This window comes from Electrophorus electricus, chromosome 1, assembly GCF_013358815.1.
Source record: "Electrophorus electricus isolate fEleEle1 chromosome 1, fEleEle1.pri, whole genome shotgun sequence".
NCBI lineage: Eukaryota > Metazoa > Chordata > Actinopteri > Gymnotiformes > Gymnotidae > Electrophorus > Electrophorus electricus.
The window spans coordinates 18,721,933-18,738,437 of NC_049535.1; the positions used below are offsets into that span (position 1 = coordinate 18,721,933).

Below are 16,505 nucleotides of genomic sequence, written 5' to 3' on the forward strand. Positions count from 1 at the left end.
ACAGTTAAAACAGGGTCCTACAGTAAACAGGTTTCACCACTACAGTTAAAACAGGGTCCTACAGTAAACAGGTTTCACCACTACAGTTAAAACAGCATCCTGCTCTAAGCATATTAGGTTCTGCACTTAGCCAGTAATTTAAATCCAAGGTATATTTCAGACCCTTACAGACACTGTTGGCATAGTTCATAGTTTGTAGATGTATGTGTGTAGTGTGGTGTATTTACCGTGTGTAGGTGTATGTGAGTAGTGTGGTGTATTTACCGTGTGTAGATATATGTGAGTAGTGTGGTGTATTTACCGTGTGTAGGTGTATGTGAGTAGTGTGGTGTATTTACCGTGTGTAGATGTATGTGAATAGTGTGGTGTATTTACCGTGTGTAGGTGTATGTGAGTAGCGTGGTTTATTTACTGTGTGTAAGTGTATATGAGTAGTGTTGTGTATTTACTGTGGGTTTGGTCATTTGTCTTTCTTTGGTGGTTTTCCTGACTGTTTGGAATGTTCTGGAATATTTGCTTCCTCACTGCCTTTTTGGCCTCTGCACAGCCTTGTGTTCATAGCACACACACACACACACACACACACACACACACACACACACACACACACACACACACACGTCAGCTGTGGGGTGGGTCAGATTCACCCTGCAAGGAATGTCAACTATGACACACAGGATCCAAAATGAAAATCTAGGTATAAGGTATCCTGTGTCTGTTCATCTGTGTCCACAGATTTAGCCCTCATATTTTCATAAGGCTGAGATTTCACTTAGGCATTGGATTGTAGAACTGCATTCTAGAACAACTCATTTTACCAACTGTAATTTCATGATTAATTGTTGTGGATCTTTGATATCATTAAAACAAAACTGTAGAACATTTCTTCTCGTAGCTGCCAAAATGTGGCTTGGTAACGTAAATGTGTTTTTGTGTTGAAGCAGCATTTTTTCCCATCAGAGTCATTGAACAGATTGTGGATGAGAGACGTAGCATCCTTAAAGAGAACAGTCAGCATCTTAAACGCTACCCCCTGTCACCTCTGGCAACACATTGGTCAGAATCAGTTCTGATTAGAAGAAAGGCAGTGACCTATAGGTGACAGAGCTGTCAGAGCGATCCAGGTTTAATTGGATGGATGGGGCTCAGGTCTACTGGAGTGCTCCATTTAGAGGCCTTGCTTCTATGCCCTGTCGAGCTTTTTTGCTCATTAAAAGCAAGGGATGGGTTCTGTTGAGTGAGTGGTCTCACTGGTTATAAGGTTGGGTTCGCTAGAGCTGTATGAATCTGGTAGGAGGAGTTATGGGGCAGTTATGTACCAGTGTAACCTTACTGCCCTTTTTGTCCTCAGGCTCTGAGCCTTCTGGACTACTGCCATGACCAGTCAGGAGGGCTGTAATGCGGACACGCCCGCCCCCCCAACCTCCTCCTCCTCTTCCTCGCTTCTCCGCTCATCCGCAGGCCCAAAGCTGCAGGTGCAGCGCTCACTCTCCCGTGACACCATAACCATCCACTTCTCCGCCCAGGGCAAGGAGGAGGAAGAGGAGGATGAAGAGCTCTATGGCCTGGCTTTGTCCTCCTCTGCTCTGGATGGGAACGATCAGGGCATAGTTACGGCTGTGGAAGCCAGAGAGGAACTGCTGTTTGAGGGGACAGGGGCGGGGATGGCCCAGGGAGCGCTCCCCGGGTCATCCCTGCCGGTCTCCCATGCCATGAGCTCCGCCCTGGCCATCCAGCCTCCCCCTGCCAGCCTGATCTCCTCCTCAACCTGGAACCCTGGCAGCTCCTCCTGGCCCTCAGAGTATCGGCCCCAGCTCCCTGCACCGACCACCTCCTCCACCTCCTCCCCAGCCAGGACGTCAGCTGTGCACGGAAAGCCCTTTCTCAGTCTGGTGAAGTCTCTTTCGTCCGAGGTGGAGGCACGGGAAGGTCCCGGCCCTCAGCCGATGCGACGCCGCCACCTGATGAAGACGCTGGTGAAGTCTTTGTCCACCGAGCAAGAAGCCCCGCCTCCACGCCCACCCGATTCCCGCCTCAACCTGCACCTCTTCAAGCCTTTCTCCCAGCCTCGTGCAGCTGCCCCCGCTGGCAGCGACTCCAAGACAGCGCCGTCCTCGCCCCTGTCCTCGCCTGACGGCCGCTCCTTCTTCAAGGTGCAAGAGGTGGAGGCACGAATAGAGGACACCAAGCGACGTCTCTCCGAGGTCATGTGTGACCCCCTGCAGCTGCTCAGCAAGATCATCGGTGAGGAAGGAGGCGGGACCACCTCTAGCACATTTGCCACTGGGATACCAGGGGGTGCCCATCGGCCCAAAGCCCTGTCCTCCAGTGCCACGGAGCTCTCCAGCCTGGCGTCCCTCAACGGCCACCTGGAGAGCAACAGTCAGTACTGCATCAAGGAGGAGGACGTTGAGGGTGACAGTCCTCAAGGGGGCGCTGCTGGCATGCCATCCGCACCTAGGTCTCCCTCGCTGGCCCTGGACCGGTGCTTCATGTCAGCCTTAGCCCGGCAGGAAGACGAGGAGTTTTGTGAGCTCTACAGTGAGGACTTTGAGCTGTGCACGGACACGGAGGCCGACGCAGACCAAACCGACGGTCATCTTCGGCGGGGCAGCACTCTCGGCAGCGAGGGGCCAACCGAGGGCGCTGAGGCAGAAGACGAGGAGGACGAGGAGCCTCCTGGTGTGCCGCATAACGGACTCATCCTGCTCATGTCCATCGTGTACGGCTACTTCGTGCTGCCGCTGCCCACTTACATAGATGGGGTGTTGCTGGGCATGGCTGCAGGCTTCTTGCTGGCGATACTGGTGATGTGGCTCTCCGCCCCTGGCTCCTCCCACTCGGGGACTCGCCTCAGCCTGCGTAGAAGAGAGCCCTGGGGAGGGACCCCTCTCAACATCAAACAGCCCGACATCTACAAGGTAGGTCATGCTGCCGGCCGCCAACCTGTCCGGCTAGTGTGCTAACAACTGGCTAACTGACCCTATCCATGAATCAGACTGCAGGCTGGCCTGAGCCCGCAGATGGTGTGCCATGGAATTTTACCCATCATGCTCAACTCGTTCTCTTAATCCTCCTTGTTTTTGCACAAGTCATTTACTCGCATGCCGAAACTGAGAGTGCGGTCCATTATGTGGGGAGGGACGGAGCAGCACAGCAGAGGCTGATGCTGATGCGGACATCAAAGCTTGCTGTGTACACCGTAGAAAAATGCGTGTGGCGTTAAACGTGGCTAAAAACCTGCTCACTGCTCTGGGCCGCAGGGGGCCGCACACAGACGAAGGACAGTGATCCTGAGATCTGATGGGGAAGCAGATGCTTGGTGAAGGCACGTCTACCACAGCTGTTACCACAAGGCTGTTTGCAGCCACATGCAGGCCGAACATTTTGTAATGTGTGTGTGTGTGTGTGTGACCTGTAAGCTTATGTAAGTGTCTTCAACATATGTGTGGGCTGTGAAGGAGGGCAGGGGAAGGAAGTGGTGCTGGTGCGCTGTGGGTCTCACAGCTTTACGTTTAGCCTGTTAGTCTTCATTCCCCTCCGCTTCCATACTCTCTCTCTCTCTCTCTCTCTCTTTCTCTCTCTCTCTCTCTCTCTCTCTCTCTCTCTCTCTCTCTCTCTCTTTCTCTCTCTCTCTTTCTCTCTCTCTCTCTCTCTCTCTCTCTCTCTCTCTCTCTCTCTCTCTCTTTCTCTCTCTCTCTTTCTCTCTCTCTCTCTCTTTCTCTCTCTCTCTCTCTCTCTCTCTCTCTCTCTCTCTCTCTCTCTCTCTTTCTCTCTCTCTCTCTCTCTCTCTCTCTCTCTCTCTCTCTCTCTCTCTCTCTCTCTCTCTCTCTCTCTCTCTCTCTCTCTCTCTCTCAAAGCCTTCTGTTACCATGCGCCTCCGATGATGTAACATTACCTTTCTCCTTTGCATTAGACGTCTGGGGGCACCTTGAGCCTAAACCACAGCCTGAAGAACAGCATAATGGCATCAGAACTTGGAGTAGTTAGAGAGTTTTTATTCCTCTCTGTTCTGTCTGACTCTGCAGTGATGTTTTTTGTTTTTTGCTTTTGTTTTGTGTGTGTGCGTGTGTGTGTGTGTGTACTTCTCTGCCATTGTGCCTTTTAGCTTCCTGCTTTAGTTATTTAAACTGCTGTTCTCTCATGGTTGGGCCCTACAGTGGGTTTCTGTCTCATGGCTGATGTTTTAATCTGCAATTATGTGAGGTAGTTGCATTTCCTTTATGTTAATGGAGTCCATTAACAAAATTAAGTTCTCAAATACTGCTGAGAAACCTTAACAAAGTTGTTTCATTTCTAGATTATGTTTCAGAACAAAATAGAAAACAAATTGACTAAATAAGTAAAAAAAGAATCTCATAAATCTTATAGAAAAGTACAGCATTTTTTACAACATCCGTTGTCACAAAGCAGATTAACACATGTCTGAGTCCAAGCCCCCAGTAAGTGACAATGGCAAAGAAAAGCTCCCTAGAGCATGAGGAAGAAACCTTGAGAGGAAACAAGACACAAACAGCAGGGGGGGGGGGGGGGGGGGGGGGCATCCTCCTAATATAAACAATAAAAAACAAAATAAGTAATAAGAACAAGAAAGCAATAGAAGACTACAGGTTCCTAGAAGTCCTAATCTGCATTCGATGAGTTGAAACCCGTCAAGACCTAGGAACAGGTGCCCAATCAGCCTAGAGTCTTCTACATGTTCTGGGAGTGGAAGGTGCTGGGGCAGTGGAGAAGTGGGCATCTGTGGGTGGAGGTGGGAGGAGCCACAGAAGGGGAAGGGTTTGGGGGTGGGAGGGCCCACAGAAGGGGGTGGGGTCAGGGCTGAGAGGAACCACAGCAGCTGAAAAGGGTCGAGGCTCAGCAACAACATGACACCAAGAGTAGATGTACCTTGGCAGAAAGAGAGGACAGATAATTAGGCATGATATAATATTAAACTTTAAAATATGGGTTTATAATATGGGCGCAAAGGTAGAGCTAAAAGGATAGAGCCAGAAGGAAACACAGACATGAGGGCTCCCTGGAACATCAGCACTCTGCCGCTCTTAGCCAACACACTTGACAAACAAAAAGGGACTTTTTCCATCAGATTTTAAAATATGGTAATTTTGTTTCATGCCAAAACAATCACTTGAGCAAATAATATTATGACAGCTTGTCTGGACACAAAACCGATCTGATCTCATCCAGTTTGAGCGTTCCTGCTTGCTGTCTAACCATAAACGTGAATGTGCACATGACTTATGCTGGGAACTGTTCTGCCATGGGCAGTATTTTAACATGCACCGGATTCACGTGCACTGTTTTCACGTGCGCTGCTTTCAGGGCTGGATGAATGAGATCCACAGCTACGACCCGGAGGCGTACCACGCCACGCTCACTCATTCTGTCTACGTACGATTGGAGGGATCCGTGCTACGCCTTTCCAAGCCTAACCGTAACATTCCCCGCCGGGCCTCCTTCAATGAGCCCAAACCTGACGTTACTTATGTCAGCCAGAAGATCTACGACCTGACTGACAGCAAGGTGGTTCTCCCATCACATCTTGTACATTTGTTGAAGGCAAACAAACAATGTGACTAACAATATCTGAAAGCTATTATTACCAGTAGCACTGAATTTATGTCAGTTAGAACTCACTTTATGCCACTTGGTACTAACTTCATGCTACCTTGTTAGCCACATTAGCCTCTTATTTCATTAAACAGTAAACAATTTCTTATCCTTTTAGATGATTTCATTGGTTTTAATTTAGTTTGTTATTTTATGGTTCATTATGGAATACTTTATAAAGAACGATGTTGCAGCTGTCAGTTTGGAAGCGGGTAAACTGGTATGTGTTTGTAGCATCGTAGATCTTGACTGTGAACGGTACTGCAGACATCTGTTTTGGCATGAGGTTGCAGTGTTCATTGCAAATGAAGCAGTCTGAGCCTCAACAGTAGCAGCTGCACCAGTATCCCTAGCAGAGCTTTCTCAGATACGCTCAACTCCCTAAAACACACCTGTAACGAATGCACAAGTCTCCAGAACCAAAGAGCTGTCGTACTGATCCCACAGATCTACCTGGTGCCCCACAGCCTTGCCAGGAAACGGGTCTGGAACAAAAAATATCCCATCTGCATCGAGCTGACCAAGCAGGATGACTTCATGTCGAAGGCCCAGGGAGACAGGGCTGAAGGTGTGGAGGAGAAAGCCCCACCTCCTGGGGATAGGACAGAGCAGGTCGGGGGCAACGAGGAAATCAAGCGCTCGTCTACAGATCCCGTGCTGTACCTGTTTGGGAGGACAGGGAGGGAGAAGGAGGAATGGTTCAGGAGGATGTTGCTGGCCTCACAGCCGAAGGCTGAGATCACAAAACCCTCCAGCCTGCCTGCATGTAAGAGTGAAGAGTGGGTGGAATTTTACCCAAGTTTACCCAACTCATGTTTAGACTAAATACCCCAAAAAAGTCAAATAGTCAAAAGGTAAAGCAAAAAAGGGTCTTTGAAATTGTAAGAATTTGTTGTTTATTTGGTGAGGCTGATGAGAGTCTCTGTTCTCACAATTAGGCAAATATGCTTATCTGCTGTACTGCCTGTGCAAGTATTTGGATGTTCTCTCCACCCACAGCCTTTGTGCCCGCTCACGTCCGTGGTGGCAGTCAATCAGGGGCTCTGTCTCACAGTCGCAGCAGTAGTCGTGGCAGTCTGGATGACGTGCTCCAGTCTCAGGTCCGGCAGAAAGACGCTGGCATAGGGCTGAAGCAGAAAGTTCTGGACTACAGCGTGTACATGGCCACATACATCTGCCAGACCTCAGGGAGCCCCATCACCAGCCCTGGTAACAGTACAGAAAGCAGCCCGAGGACCACTAAGAAGGTACTGAGTATCACACAGCCAACCCCCAGTACAGAAAGGAACAACTGTAGTTTTTTGTGCAACTATGCACAAACAAAAGCTGTAAATGTTAATTAAACACTGTGGGTTTGCTGTGTACTAACCTACCTTTTACTCTGCATATGATATTTCTTTATTGCATCCACTCTTGTCTGTAAACATACTCTCTATTCATGAGCTGCTTATCTCATTTATAATGAAATCTAATCAGTCTAGTGAGAGTTAGCAGGTGATGCCTTGGTTTAGTGGAACCTAAGTGTGGTGCTCTGTGGTCAGATTGAAGGCCTTGGCTCGAAGTAAATGACTTTGGTCAAACTATATGAGATGTGAGGGAAATCTCTTAGTTACACCGGCACCAGTCCAGAAGAGACCAGTTGTGGGAAAAGATTAGTGGGAGGCAGGAAAATAGCAAGAGAGACCAGATCTTTACCCACACTGTGATGCGATATTACCAGACAGCCACAGAGACAATTTTACCTGTTGTCTAATATGATTGTATCAGAGAGCCAAACAAAGTTTTAGCATTCATCTTGGGTGTTCTGAGAGCACACAGAAGACATTTGGATGGTGTCAATTTGCAATTTGCAGTTTCCAGCCAGCCTGGACAGAGAGACGGAATCCGAGGCCTGGGTCAATGCCCTCCTGGCACGTATCTTCTGGGACTTCCTCAGGGAGAAGCACTGGGCTGACCTCGTGTCCAAAAAGGTCCAGATGAAACTGAGCAAGATCCGGGTAGGTATATTCCACCTCTCTGCCTCAGTTGCTCTGTGGGATCCGAGTCTCCTTGCGGCTAAGGCTCTGTATTTTAATTTTACAGCTGCCATACTTCATGAACGAGCTGACACTGACTGAACTGGATATGGGTATGGCCATCCCCAAGATCCTTCAGTCCTCCAAACCGTCAGTGGACCATCAGGGTAAGCCTATGTCCACTGGAATGTGGTTTACCTCCCTCAAGGTTGCACAGAAACCAAGGATAATGTTGTAGCGCTTAACCCGCAGTGATTGTCTCATCTTCTTGTATTGTTGAAATATCTTGGTGGATAGAAATTGTTAATACCAGCATGGGTTCTCTGCTGTAGTTTATGGTTTTAGAAGCACAGTTCTCCATTATCCCAAATTATGTTAGCTAGAAAGGTCAACCAAATAACAGGCTTGCTGAATCTTAGAATTGGCATAGAATCACTGCCATACACCATCCTGGATCATCTCTCAAGTACATCACTGGTTGTGCATGTCCCATTCCTTTACAGGCCTGTCATATGACATATACATGTATAACACTAGCATTATCACAAATGTATGATAACCGTACAACTTGTAGAAACATAACAGCCATGGCTTTTATGTTTATGTCTAGAAGGATCTTTTCCATCCTTCCAGAGATGGAAGAAGGATGCAGTGTGGTTTGAGTTCTGGCTTTTTCTCAAGTGTTGTCTGTCCACTTCCTTGTTCTTAATGAGACCACTGAGATTCATGCTTGGGATTCATGATGTTCATAACAGCTCACTTATCTTTAGTGTCAATGTAAGTTGATAATTGGATGTATTCACTGTAGATGTGCAATTATAATGTTCTCCTAAAGGTATTTTGATGCCTAAGCTCTGTTGTTTTTTTAGCTGGAGGTCGGTCTCTTTTGTGCGGCAGTGTGACCCAGGCTTTCTCCTGCAGTTCACTCGTCATGCCCATAGGGGGAGCGAGAGAGTAAAATCTGGCATATGGCCATACCCCTGCTGGGCTGCTGAACTTCTCCCTCACTGTCTGTGAAACTACACACAGTGCTCAAAAGCCTCAGCAAGCCTTCTGAGCCAATCAGAGCTGTGTGCATCTGAGGGCTGACCTTTCACGGGCCTGGAGGGTGGGCCGCAGGTAGAGCGCTTCGTGACAATGAGAGCTCGAACTAGGACAGAGCCATAGAGAAGTGTGATGTGTGAGAGGAGAGCTGAGATTGGACCAAGATGTTCTCTCATTCACCCTTTTTGTTTATACCTATAATGTAGTAATGTTATGTAAAGTATACAATGTTTTATACAAGCAGGCGATTTCAAATATCTGCCTGAAAGACTGCAGTAACTGTCCTTCTGGTTGGACTTCGTCCCTGCCACACGGTCGGACATTCGGCAGCTTCCACCGCCAGTTTTCTAACTGCAAGCGTGGCCAGCGGCATTTAGGCGGCAGTCACCATGGCAATGTGAGGTGGACCAAACCAGTGGAGTCTGGAGATTTGTTCTTTTCAATGTATGTTCTTCCCTAGTACTGTACATGCTGTGAGCCATTCGATGTGTCAAGTATATTTCTTTCTAAAGTGATAAGACGTCTGGTGGGAACAGACATAAAGATCGGTTGCGACATTAAGATCGATATTCTGTATTGCAGTATTTTTGAATTTGTATCTGTCTGATCACAAACAATCCTGAAGATATAAATACTCTTAAACCGGTTACAATCCACTATTTCTAAATGGAGAAACCATTTTTTACCATCTTTTTCTCAAGCTGCTGCTGTCACAGATGCTACCTTGGCATCATCTTCCCTGTGCCAAGCATCCCTGCAGTCCTGATACCTGTTTTCACTCATTACTGTATTTATCAAGTGCATATACTGTGCCTGACTGTGTTGCGTTTGTGCAGGTTTGTCTTATTCACTGAGAGCAGTACTAAGGTTTCCATGATCCTATTTTCCAGCTCCTTGTTGCTGTTGTGTTTTTAGGAAAAGGTTTTGGTAATAATATCTAATGTAAATGCATATGAATCTGGGCTCCTGGGAGCTTGGACACAAGTACAACAACATTGCTGGTTTTCCCTTCCTGTATAGGCCTGTGGTTTGACTTGGAGATCTCTTACACTGGGTCTTTTCTGATGACTCTGGAGACCAAGATGAACCTGGCCAGGCTTGGGAAGGAAGTAGAGGCCTGTGGGGAAACAGGGAAGGAAGGGTATGGCAAAGCATGTGCAGAGCATTTAGGACACTGATAGGTTTTAGCCAATGCCACACATCACAATGCATTACAGATGTATGTTTATTATTATGTATTTCCAAATCTGAGTAACTGCGAAAGGTCGGTAACATGCAATGAATCTTCCACTGCTTCTTTTTTGCCTGACCTGTTTCCTCTGCATGTCTTTATAGCCAAACACTGACTGATCAATTTTGAAAACATTTAGAGAACAATTTAGAAAAAAAAAAACATTTCTCATGCAACACCCTGTTTTAATAAGATAATCTGTCAGTTTGGATTGTGTTCTTTCTCTATACCCTTCTCTCTGTGTGCTTGCTCTCTCTCTCTCTCTCTCTCTCTCTCTCTCTCTCTCTCTCTCTCTCTCTCTCTCTCTCTCTCTCTCTCTCTCTCTCTCTCTCTCTCTCTCTCTCTCTCTCTCTCTCTCTCTCTCTCTCTCTCTCCTCTTCTGTTTCTGTATGTGGACTCAACCTTCTGTGGACTCGTGGTGTGTTATTGGTGAGTTGAGCCGGGCCCCCTGCTTGTCTCCTGAAACCACAATCAAATCTTTTGTTAGAACCTCCCCAGGCGATCTTTACAGCTGCCGCCCATTACTTCACTGCAGCCATGGCACTTGGCCGTGCTGCTGTATAACTCCTGCGCCTCTGGAAAGCTTTAACACCAGTCCTGAAATCCCCCGCACACTCAGCATGTATTAATGTAATGATACCTGTCTAAAAACTCCATTCTGCTCCATTGCTACCTTCTGAAAAGCTCTCTATGTATGTATTAATTGTCCTTATGTAGCAAATGTAATGCAGGTATAAGAGGAAAGGTCTATCGTGTGTGTGTTAGGCCCAGACCCCGCACATACTGCCTGGCCGACAGCGACGAGGAGTCATCCAGCGCTGGGTCATCAGATGAGGAGGATCCGGGGGAGGTGTCTGAAATGCCTGGCGTGGAGGGGTGAGTCTACGGGCTCTTCCTTGCACACCATTCCATTTCCACTCCATCATCACCCAGAGACAGGAGAGCTCTTACACACTGCTAAACGTCCCCAGTGGCCCGAGCCTCTTACCCAAAGAGCCCTGACTTCACCACAGTCTATCTGGGTGGCAGGAACCGGAGCTAAACAAATGAGTGCTGACCCAAAGTTGCTGATTCGTGGTCTGCCTGTCCCTCCTCTCACTCTGCAGATATGTGGGGGGTCACCGGCCAAGCAAGATCATGCGCTTTGTGGACAAGATTGCCAAATCAAAGTACTTCCAGAAAGCCACCGAAACAGAATTCATCAAGAAGAAGATGGAGGAGGTGTCAAACACCCCTCTGCTCCTGACAGTAGAAGTACAAGAATGCCGAGGCACACTGGCCGTCAACATTCCACCGCCCCCTACAGACAGGATATGGTACATTCCACCACCCCCTACAGACAGGATATGGTACATTCCACCGCCCCCTACAGACAGGATATGGTACATTCCACCACCCCCTACAGACAGGATATGGTACATTCCACCGCCCCCTACAGACAGGATATGGTACATTCCACCGCCCCCTACAGACAGGATATGGTACATTCCACCGCCCCCTACAGACAGGATATGGTACATTCCACCGCCCCCTACAGACAGGATATGGTACATTCCACCGCCCCCTACCGACAGGCTATCGAACATTCTATATTAAGGAACAGTCTGCGAATCTTCATGGATATTCAACTTTTTAACAAAGGAGCCTATTCATGCAGTGTATTTGCATGTTATTAGTATGCCCTCTGCTGGTTATGTACAGTACATCCCAGGCTAAACCTGGTAGCAAAGATTTTACCCCCAACCAAGACACCCTAAAGAATCTAACCTTCGCTACATATATATGCAAAGATATTCAAAATTGTATTGAAATACACAAGGTTTCCAGAGAAACAGGTTGCTTCAGACAGACCATAGCTGATAAATGACCTGTCTGAAATGTCCTGTTTCGCTGAAAACCTTGTGCACTTCACTGCAATCTGTAACTACAGTATGTTGCAGTTTCTCACCTAGAATCATCTACATAGAGTTTTCAAAGAAATAGTTTCTGTTTCTCTGGAAACTCTGTATACTTTACCACAATTTTGAATATCTCTACATCTCTTACTACAGTACACTGCAGTTACTCACCTAGAATCTTCTCAAACCTCAGTATTGTGCCAGTTCTTGGATTCAGGTGCTGGTTTGTTCTCCAGGTATGGCTTCAGAAGGCCTCCTCACCTGGAGCTAAAAGCTCGGCCTAAGCTCGGGGAGAGGGAGGTCACTTTCGCCCATGTCACTGACTGGATCGAGAAGAAACTGGATCAGGAGTTTCAGGTACATCCAAGTTCAGTGGGTTTCCTTTTTCAGGGAGTGCCTTAATATCATATTTTACGTGGAAAACCACATTGTTTTATTGTTTATGATTAATTTTCTTAAAGTGACGGTTGCAAATTTATCCCAGCGTTTCCCAAACCTGATTTTGGTCTAAGAAACTAAGAAGAAACCTGAGCTGTCCGACGAATGGATAATCAGCTATGTTTTAAGAAAAACATTCACATGGGTAGGGACTATCCAAGAAAAATAATAAGAAACACAATATCCAAACTAAAAGGACAATGGAGGTGGAGTTCTCATAGAATAGGTATATGCAAAATATGAGTGTTGCAGTAAGAGCCCAGTTTTATCACCTGTGATCAACTCAGACCTGGACTTGGAAATGACTATTCTTTGCTTACTGGTGTAGATTTATTTACTTGATTTATTTATTCAGAAATATGGCCTGATCATTTAGAAGAAGATATGTATTTATATTAATGCCATAACATTATTCAGTTTGCTGTATAACATGGCATTATTTAGTGCCATCCCTTTTGGTATGTGAGCTTTTATAGCAGAGAGGAGCACTCGTGTTCAGCTCAGTAAATTGAGTTGGATACATGCTTGTCTTGGACTCACACCAAGGTGGAAGGACTCAGCTCAGACTTGACAACACTGATGTTTGAATTTTCTGTCTGGTGCCACCTCAGTGCTGCTTTTATGTTGTTGTTCCCAAGCTTTCAATTGTCAGTCAATACAATTCAGCAACATAAAACCGCTTTCTCTTTGTAGCAGAAGCCTGCTGCTAAAGTTAACCAGAAATCATGTGGTTTTTTTGTACTTGGCAGAAAGTAGTTTTATGTCTGTTCTGTACAGCTTGCATTACAGGTATCAGTTTCTTTGTTTGATGGTTGCTTCTGTTACCTGTCACAGAAAATATTTGTTATGCCAAACATGGATGATATATGGCTACCCATCATGCATTCAGCCATGGACTCACGATCCGGTGTGAACTTGGTTTCTGTGACAACTGATACCTATAAGAGCATGGAGCCCTTGGATCTAGAAGACTCTCCAGGTGACCTGTGAAAGCTGCTCAAAGAGACAGGGGAACATTACCAGAGTCCCAGCAGTGCACTTATCCTTAACTTTCCCAAATGGTGGTGAAATGCTACAGTTGGAAATAAGAGTGGGTCTAAATGCATGTTAATAATGCATTTTCCATGGACTGGAAACAGAACAAATGAATGAGGTCATGTTGAATAACACTTTATGCACAGGTACGCTTTTAACAGTGTTTGAAATTTCTTTTGAAATTGAAACAGTCATGACGCGAAGAGTAGAATGGACAGCGGATGCACCAAACCCCTAGGCTATAACCCTCTCACTGGGGTGCGAAGCTGTAAGCCTCTTGTCTGTAACTTACTGTAATCCTACTGCAAGTCTCGGGTGATGTCTAACCACGTCAGTGCTTTTCTGACATAGTCAAAAGCTTTTTACCTCGTTCATTTGCAGACGAAGATGGACGACCATCTTGCTACAGTACAGCAACAGACGTCTTGCTACAGTCTTTAGTTCGAAGCCATGTACATCTGTCACATCCTGCAGTGTCGACATCATTTAGTCATATGAGCGTCTCTCTGATTTTAGCTGCATTTGGCATATAAATGTCATTCCTCGAATGATTCTAAAAAAGCGTGTCCAATTTAGAGTAAAAGAAAACATCAATTCAAGCCAAGCCGGTATCGCGTTTTCTCAGTAATGTAAACTGTCTCAAGTCCAAATGACACTAGATCTAATTCTTTGCCAAGAAGGGAGGTTGACAGGTTCATGCGTATACCACGATTCTCATCAAAGCTATTTGCTTCCAGCACACATGTGCTTTGTGGGACATAGCCAAGTACATGCAGCTATACACCATTTGCGAACCTTCACAATTCATTTTACTCTCTAAGGCATCTGTGTGGCATCCGATTATGCAATTAGATCAATTTCACTGTGCTGAAGGACACCAGCTAACACTGCACCCCCTCAGAAGTGGCCCTACACTCGCTGGCTAAGGTAGTGTGTATAACAAATACGCTTCCCAAGGACGTCGAGCGTGTTATCCATTACCTTTCTGGTATTGGCTGGAAGATACCACACGAGTGCTTGTAGGAATAGAATTCTACACAATACTCTTATCTGCCGTTAACGTTTTTTTGTCATTGTGCAATATGGAGAAGCCGCCTGAATGTGTAAATCATTTCCTGATCTGAATGTGCTACTTATATCATTGGAATCAGCATCTGTTGACCATGTGATCTTAAAAACAAAAAACAATCAAAAAAAAAAAACCACACTGAAGATGCATATGTCAAAATTTGTTGATAAATACTGCGTTTTATCCACAGTAGTTTGAACTTTGCATTATTTCAAATGTTTCCTAATTCTCAAACTAATCCCTGCAATCCTTTCATTCCTCCTCCTACAAAATGCAAATCCACTAGGATGTAGTCACATTAATGTCAGGAGAATGCAGCAGTGCTTACATAGAACCAAAATGAGGACTAGCTAGTCTAGCTCCACAGTAACGTGAACCAGACGGCTAATGAAAGATTCATTTTAACATATTGGTGTAGGTTTCTGAAGTAGTTAATAATACTCATTTATTAGTTTGCATTTCACCAGAATCATAGGTCCCTACATTAATTCCTTAGAATTCATTCCAAAGATCCTTTTGAGTTCTAATTTAAACATACATTATTCTGTGCCATTGTTTAACATCTGCCAATGTTAAATGATGTATGTGCTTCTCTATGGCAACTGCTTATTTCAGTTGCACTTTGTGAAAAATGACTGTTTTAAGTAATTGTGTTTATCCATGTTGTGAAAATGGTTGTGTGGGGACCTATAAACAACTTTTGGTAAAATTACTTGACCAAATGTAGTTATTTGAGCATATTTTTCCTAAACACAGAACCCTCCACTTTTGCAATTTTAACTAATCTCAGGCCAACTGGTCCCACTCTTCAGGTAGCTTCCAATCCATTCCTGAGTTGGGTCAGGGGTGCTGAAGGCACACTCCTCCCCCACCTCCAGATCTAAACCACATGTGCATGTTTGGGGAAACAACTGTAGTTTGCTTTTAAAAGAGCAACTTGGTGTTGGAAAGCCAAGAAGCCCCAGTTATAACAAACTTTTAATTTTGCACTGTAGCTTGGCCTGTGAAGCCATAGAGACGGCTACAAAGGTTCAAAGACAGTGCCACCAAATACAGCACAAATGACAGACATGGAGGCCAAAAATATATATATACACAGATTTCTGGTTTATTTTTTGCATGGACAACCTCAGGTCCTCTTGAATTCATAAATCCACAGGTTACTGTATCAGCAAGTTCATTTAACCCTGTGACAAAAAAGTTGTAAAAATTAGACATTTATTACCCTATAGGTACAATTGTGAATGTTCTAATTAGGTCTGATCAGTCACTGAAACTGTTAATCAGAACTCTACCACCTTCAGCCACATCTCAGACCAAGTAAAAGAAATGGGAAGATTTTTGTAACTTACCAGCGTTAAAGACTTAGTTCTGAGCTCCGTTCTCCCTCACGGGTTCAACAAGTTTCCTGTAGTACAAAATGAGAAACGTATTAACATTTCCTTGGGTTATCATTTTTCCAAGAGGTTTGGCCTGGTCACTTAATCAAGCTTACTTCACCGATCATCAGAAATCTAATGCCTTAGTAGTTAATATCCACCACGTGGAGAATTAAACAAAGCGGCAACACACGCAAGCAGGTCGAGACATTCATACAAAGTCTAAATTGAGAAAAAAAAACATGCGTAACGTTATTAATGGGGAGCTGCAATTTAAGAAAAACAGCTGCCTATTATAAAATACCCCGCTAGCTCGTACCCCACTGTGCACGTGCCGGTGCCGGTGCCATGCCGTCCACGATGGCACATTTCAGAGCCTCGACCTGAAATATATGCACGCACGTAAGTACTCCACATGTACTGGTACACGAAGGTTTAAAAAAAGATAATTAACCCAATATGTCCTAAAAGGTCGTATATTATTATATAATCTACTTACACGCCGCGTGGCCTGCCATCTACTTGCAAGACTCAAGTCATCGCAGCAGCACACTCCGAAATAACGCGTACACTCCAAATATGAAGCACATATTTGGAAACACCGCTTTGGCGCAGGACCGTGACCATATTGCCAGTGCGCAGACCACAAAACCAATCTAGTTGCAAAAGCAGCTAAAATCGCACCGACCCTCTTCTTCGTGAAGATCACCAGTGCGTCATTTCCGGTCACGTGATCGTGACGTCATTTCCAAAGTCCAATTTTTATGCGCATGCGCAGGTTAC

The 16,505-nt window shown here is 45.6% G+C and overlaps 1 protein-coding gene, 1 long non-coding RNA gene and 1 other non-coding gene across 7 annotated transcripts in view; 1 reads left to right on the plus strand and 2 right to left on the minus strand.

Moving 5' to 3' along the window:
• tex2 (testis expressed 2) overlaps positions 1-15,055 on the plus strand; it is a 30,125-nt gene extending 15,070 nt beyond the window's left edge. For 4 of the 5 annotated variants that reach the window (XM_035525728.1, XM_027006785.2, XM_035525731.1 and 1 more), the window contains 11 exons: positions 1,352-2,921; positions 5,326-5,526; positions 6,061-6,379; positions 6,613-6,860; positions 7,467-7,610; positions 7,696-7,795; positions 9,693-9,813; positions 10,669-10,779; positions 11,010-11,219; positions 12,038-12,158; positions 13,074-15,055. In XM_035525728.1, coding sequence (XP_035381621.1) covers positions 1,377-2,921; positions 5,326-5,526; positions 6,061-6,379; positions 6,613-6,860; positions 7,467-7,610; positions 7,696-7,795; positions 9,693-9,813; positions 10,669-10,779; positions 11,010-11,219; positions 12,038-12,158; positions 13,074-13,229 — 3,276 coding nt within the window. In that variant the 5' untranslated portion in view covers positions 1,352-1,376 and the 3' untranslated portion in view covers positions 13,230-15,055. The remainder of the gene's footprint in view (positions 1-1,351; positions 2,922-5,325; positions 5,527-6,060; positions 6,380-6,612; positions 6,861-7,466; positions 7,611-7,695; positions 7,796-9,692; positions 9,814-10,668; positions 10,780-11,009; positions 11,220-12,037; positions 12,159-13,073) is intronic. The other variant, XM_035525738.1, reaches the window with a different exon arrangement.
• On the minus strand, positions 14,772-16,441 carry LOC113575310. Its single transcript, XR_003410403.2, has 4 exons — positions 16,222-16,441; positions 16,042-16,105; positions 15,696-15,751; positions 14,772-15,530 (listed from the first exon to the last, which is right to left on the minus strand). It is a non-coding gene; the product is annotated as an uncharacterized LOC113575310 (long non-coding RNA).
• On the minus strand, positions 15,253-15,389 carry LOC113575339. Its single transcript, XR_003410405.1, has one exon. It is a non-coding gene; the product is annotated as a small nucleolar RNA SNORA50 (small nucleolar RNA).
• Positions 16,442-16,505: the final 64 nt, after the last annotated feature.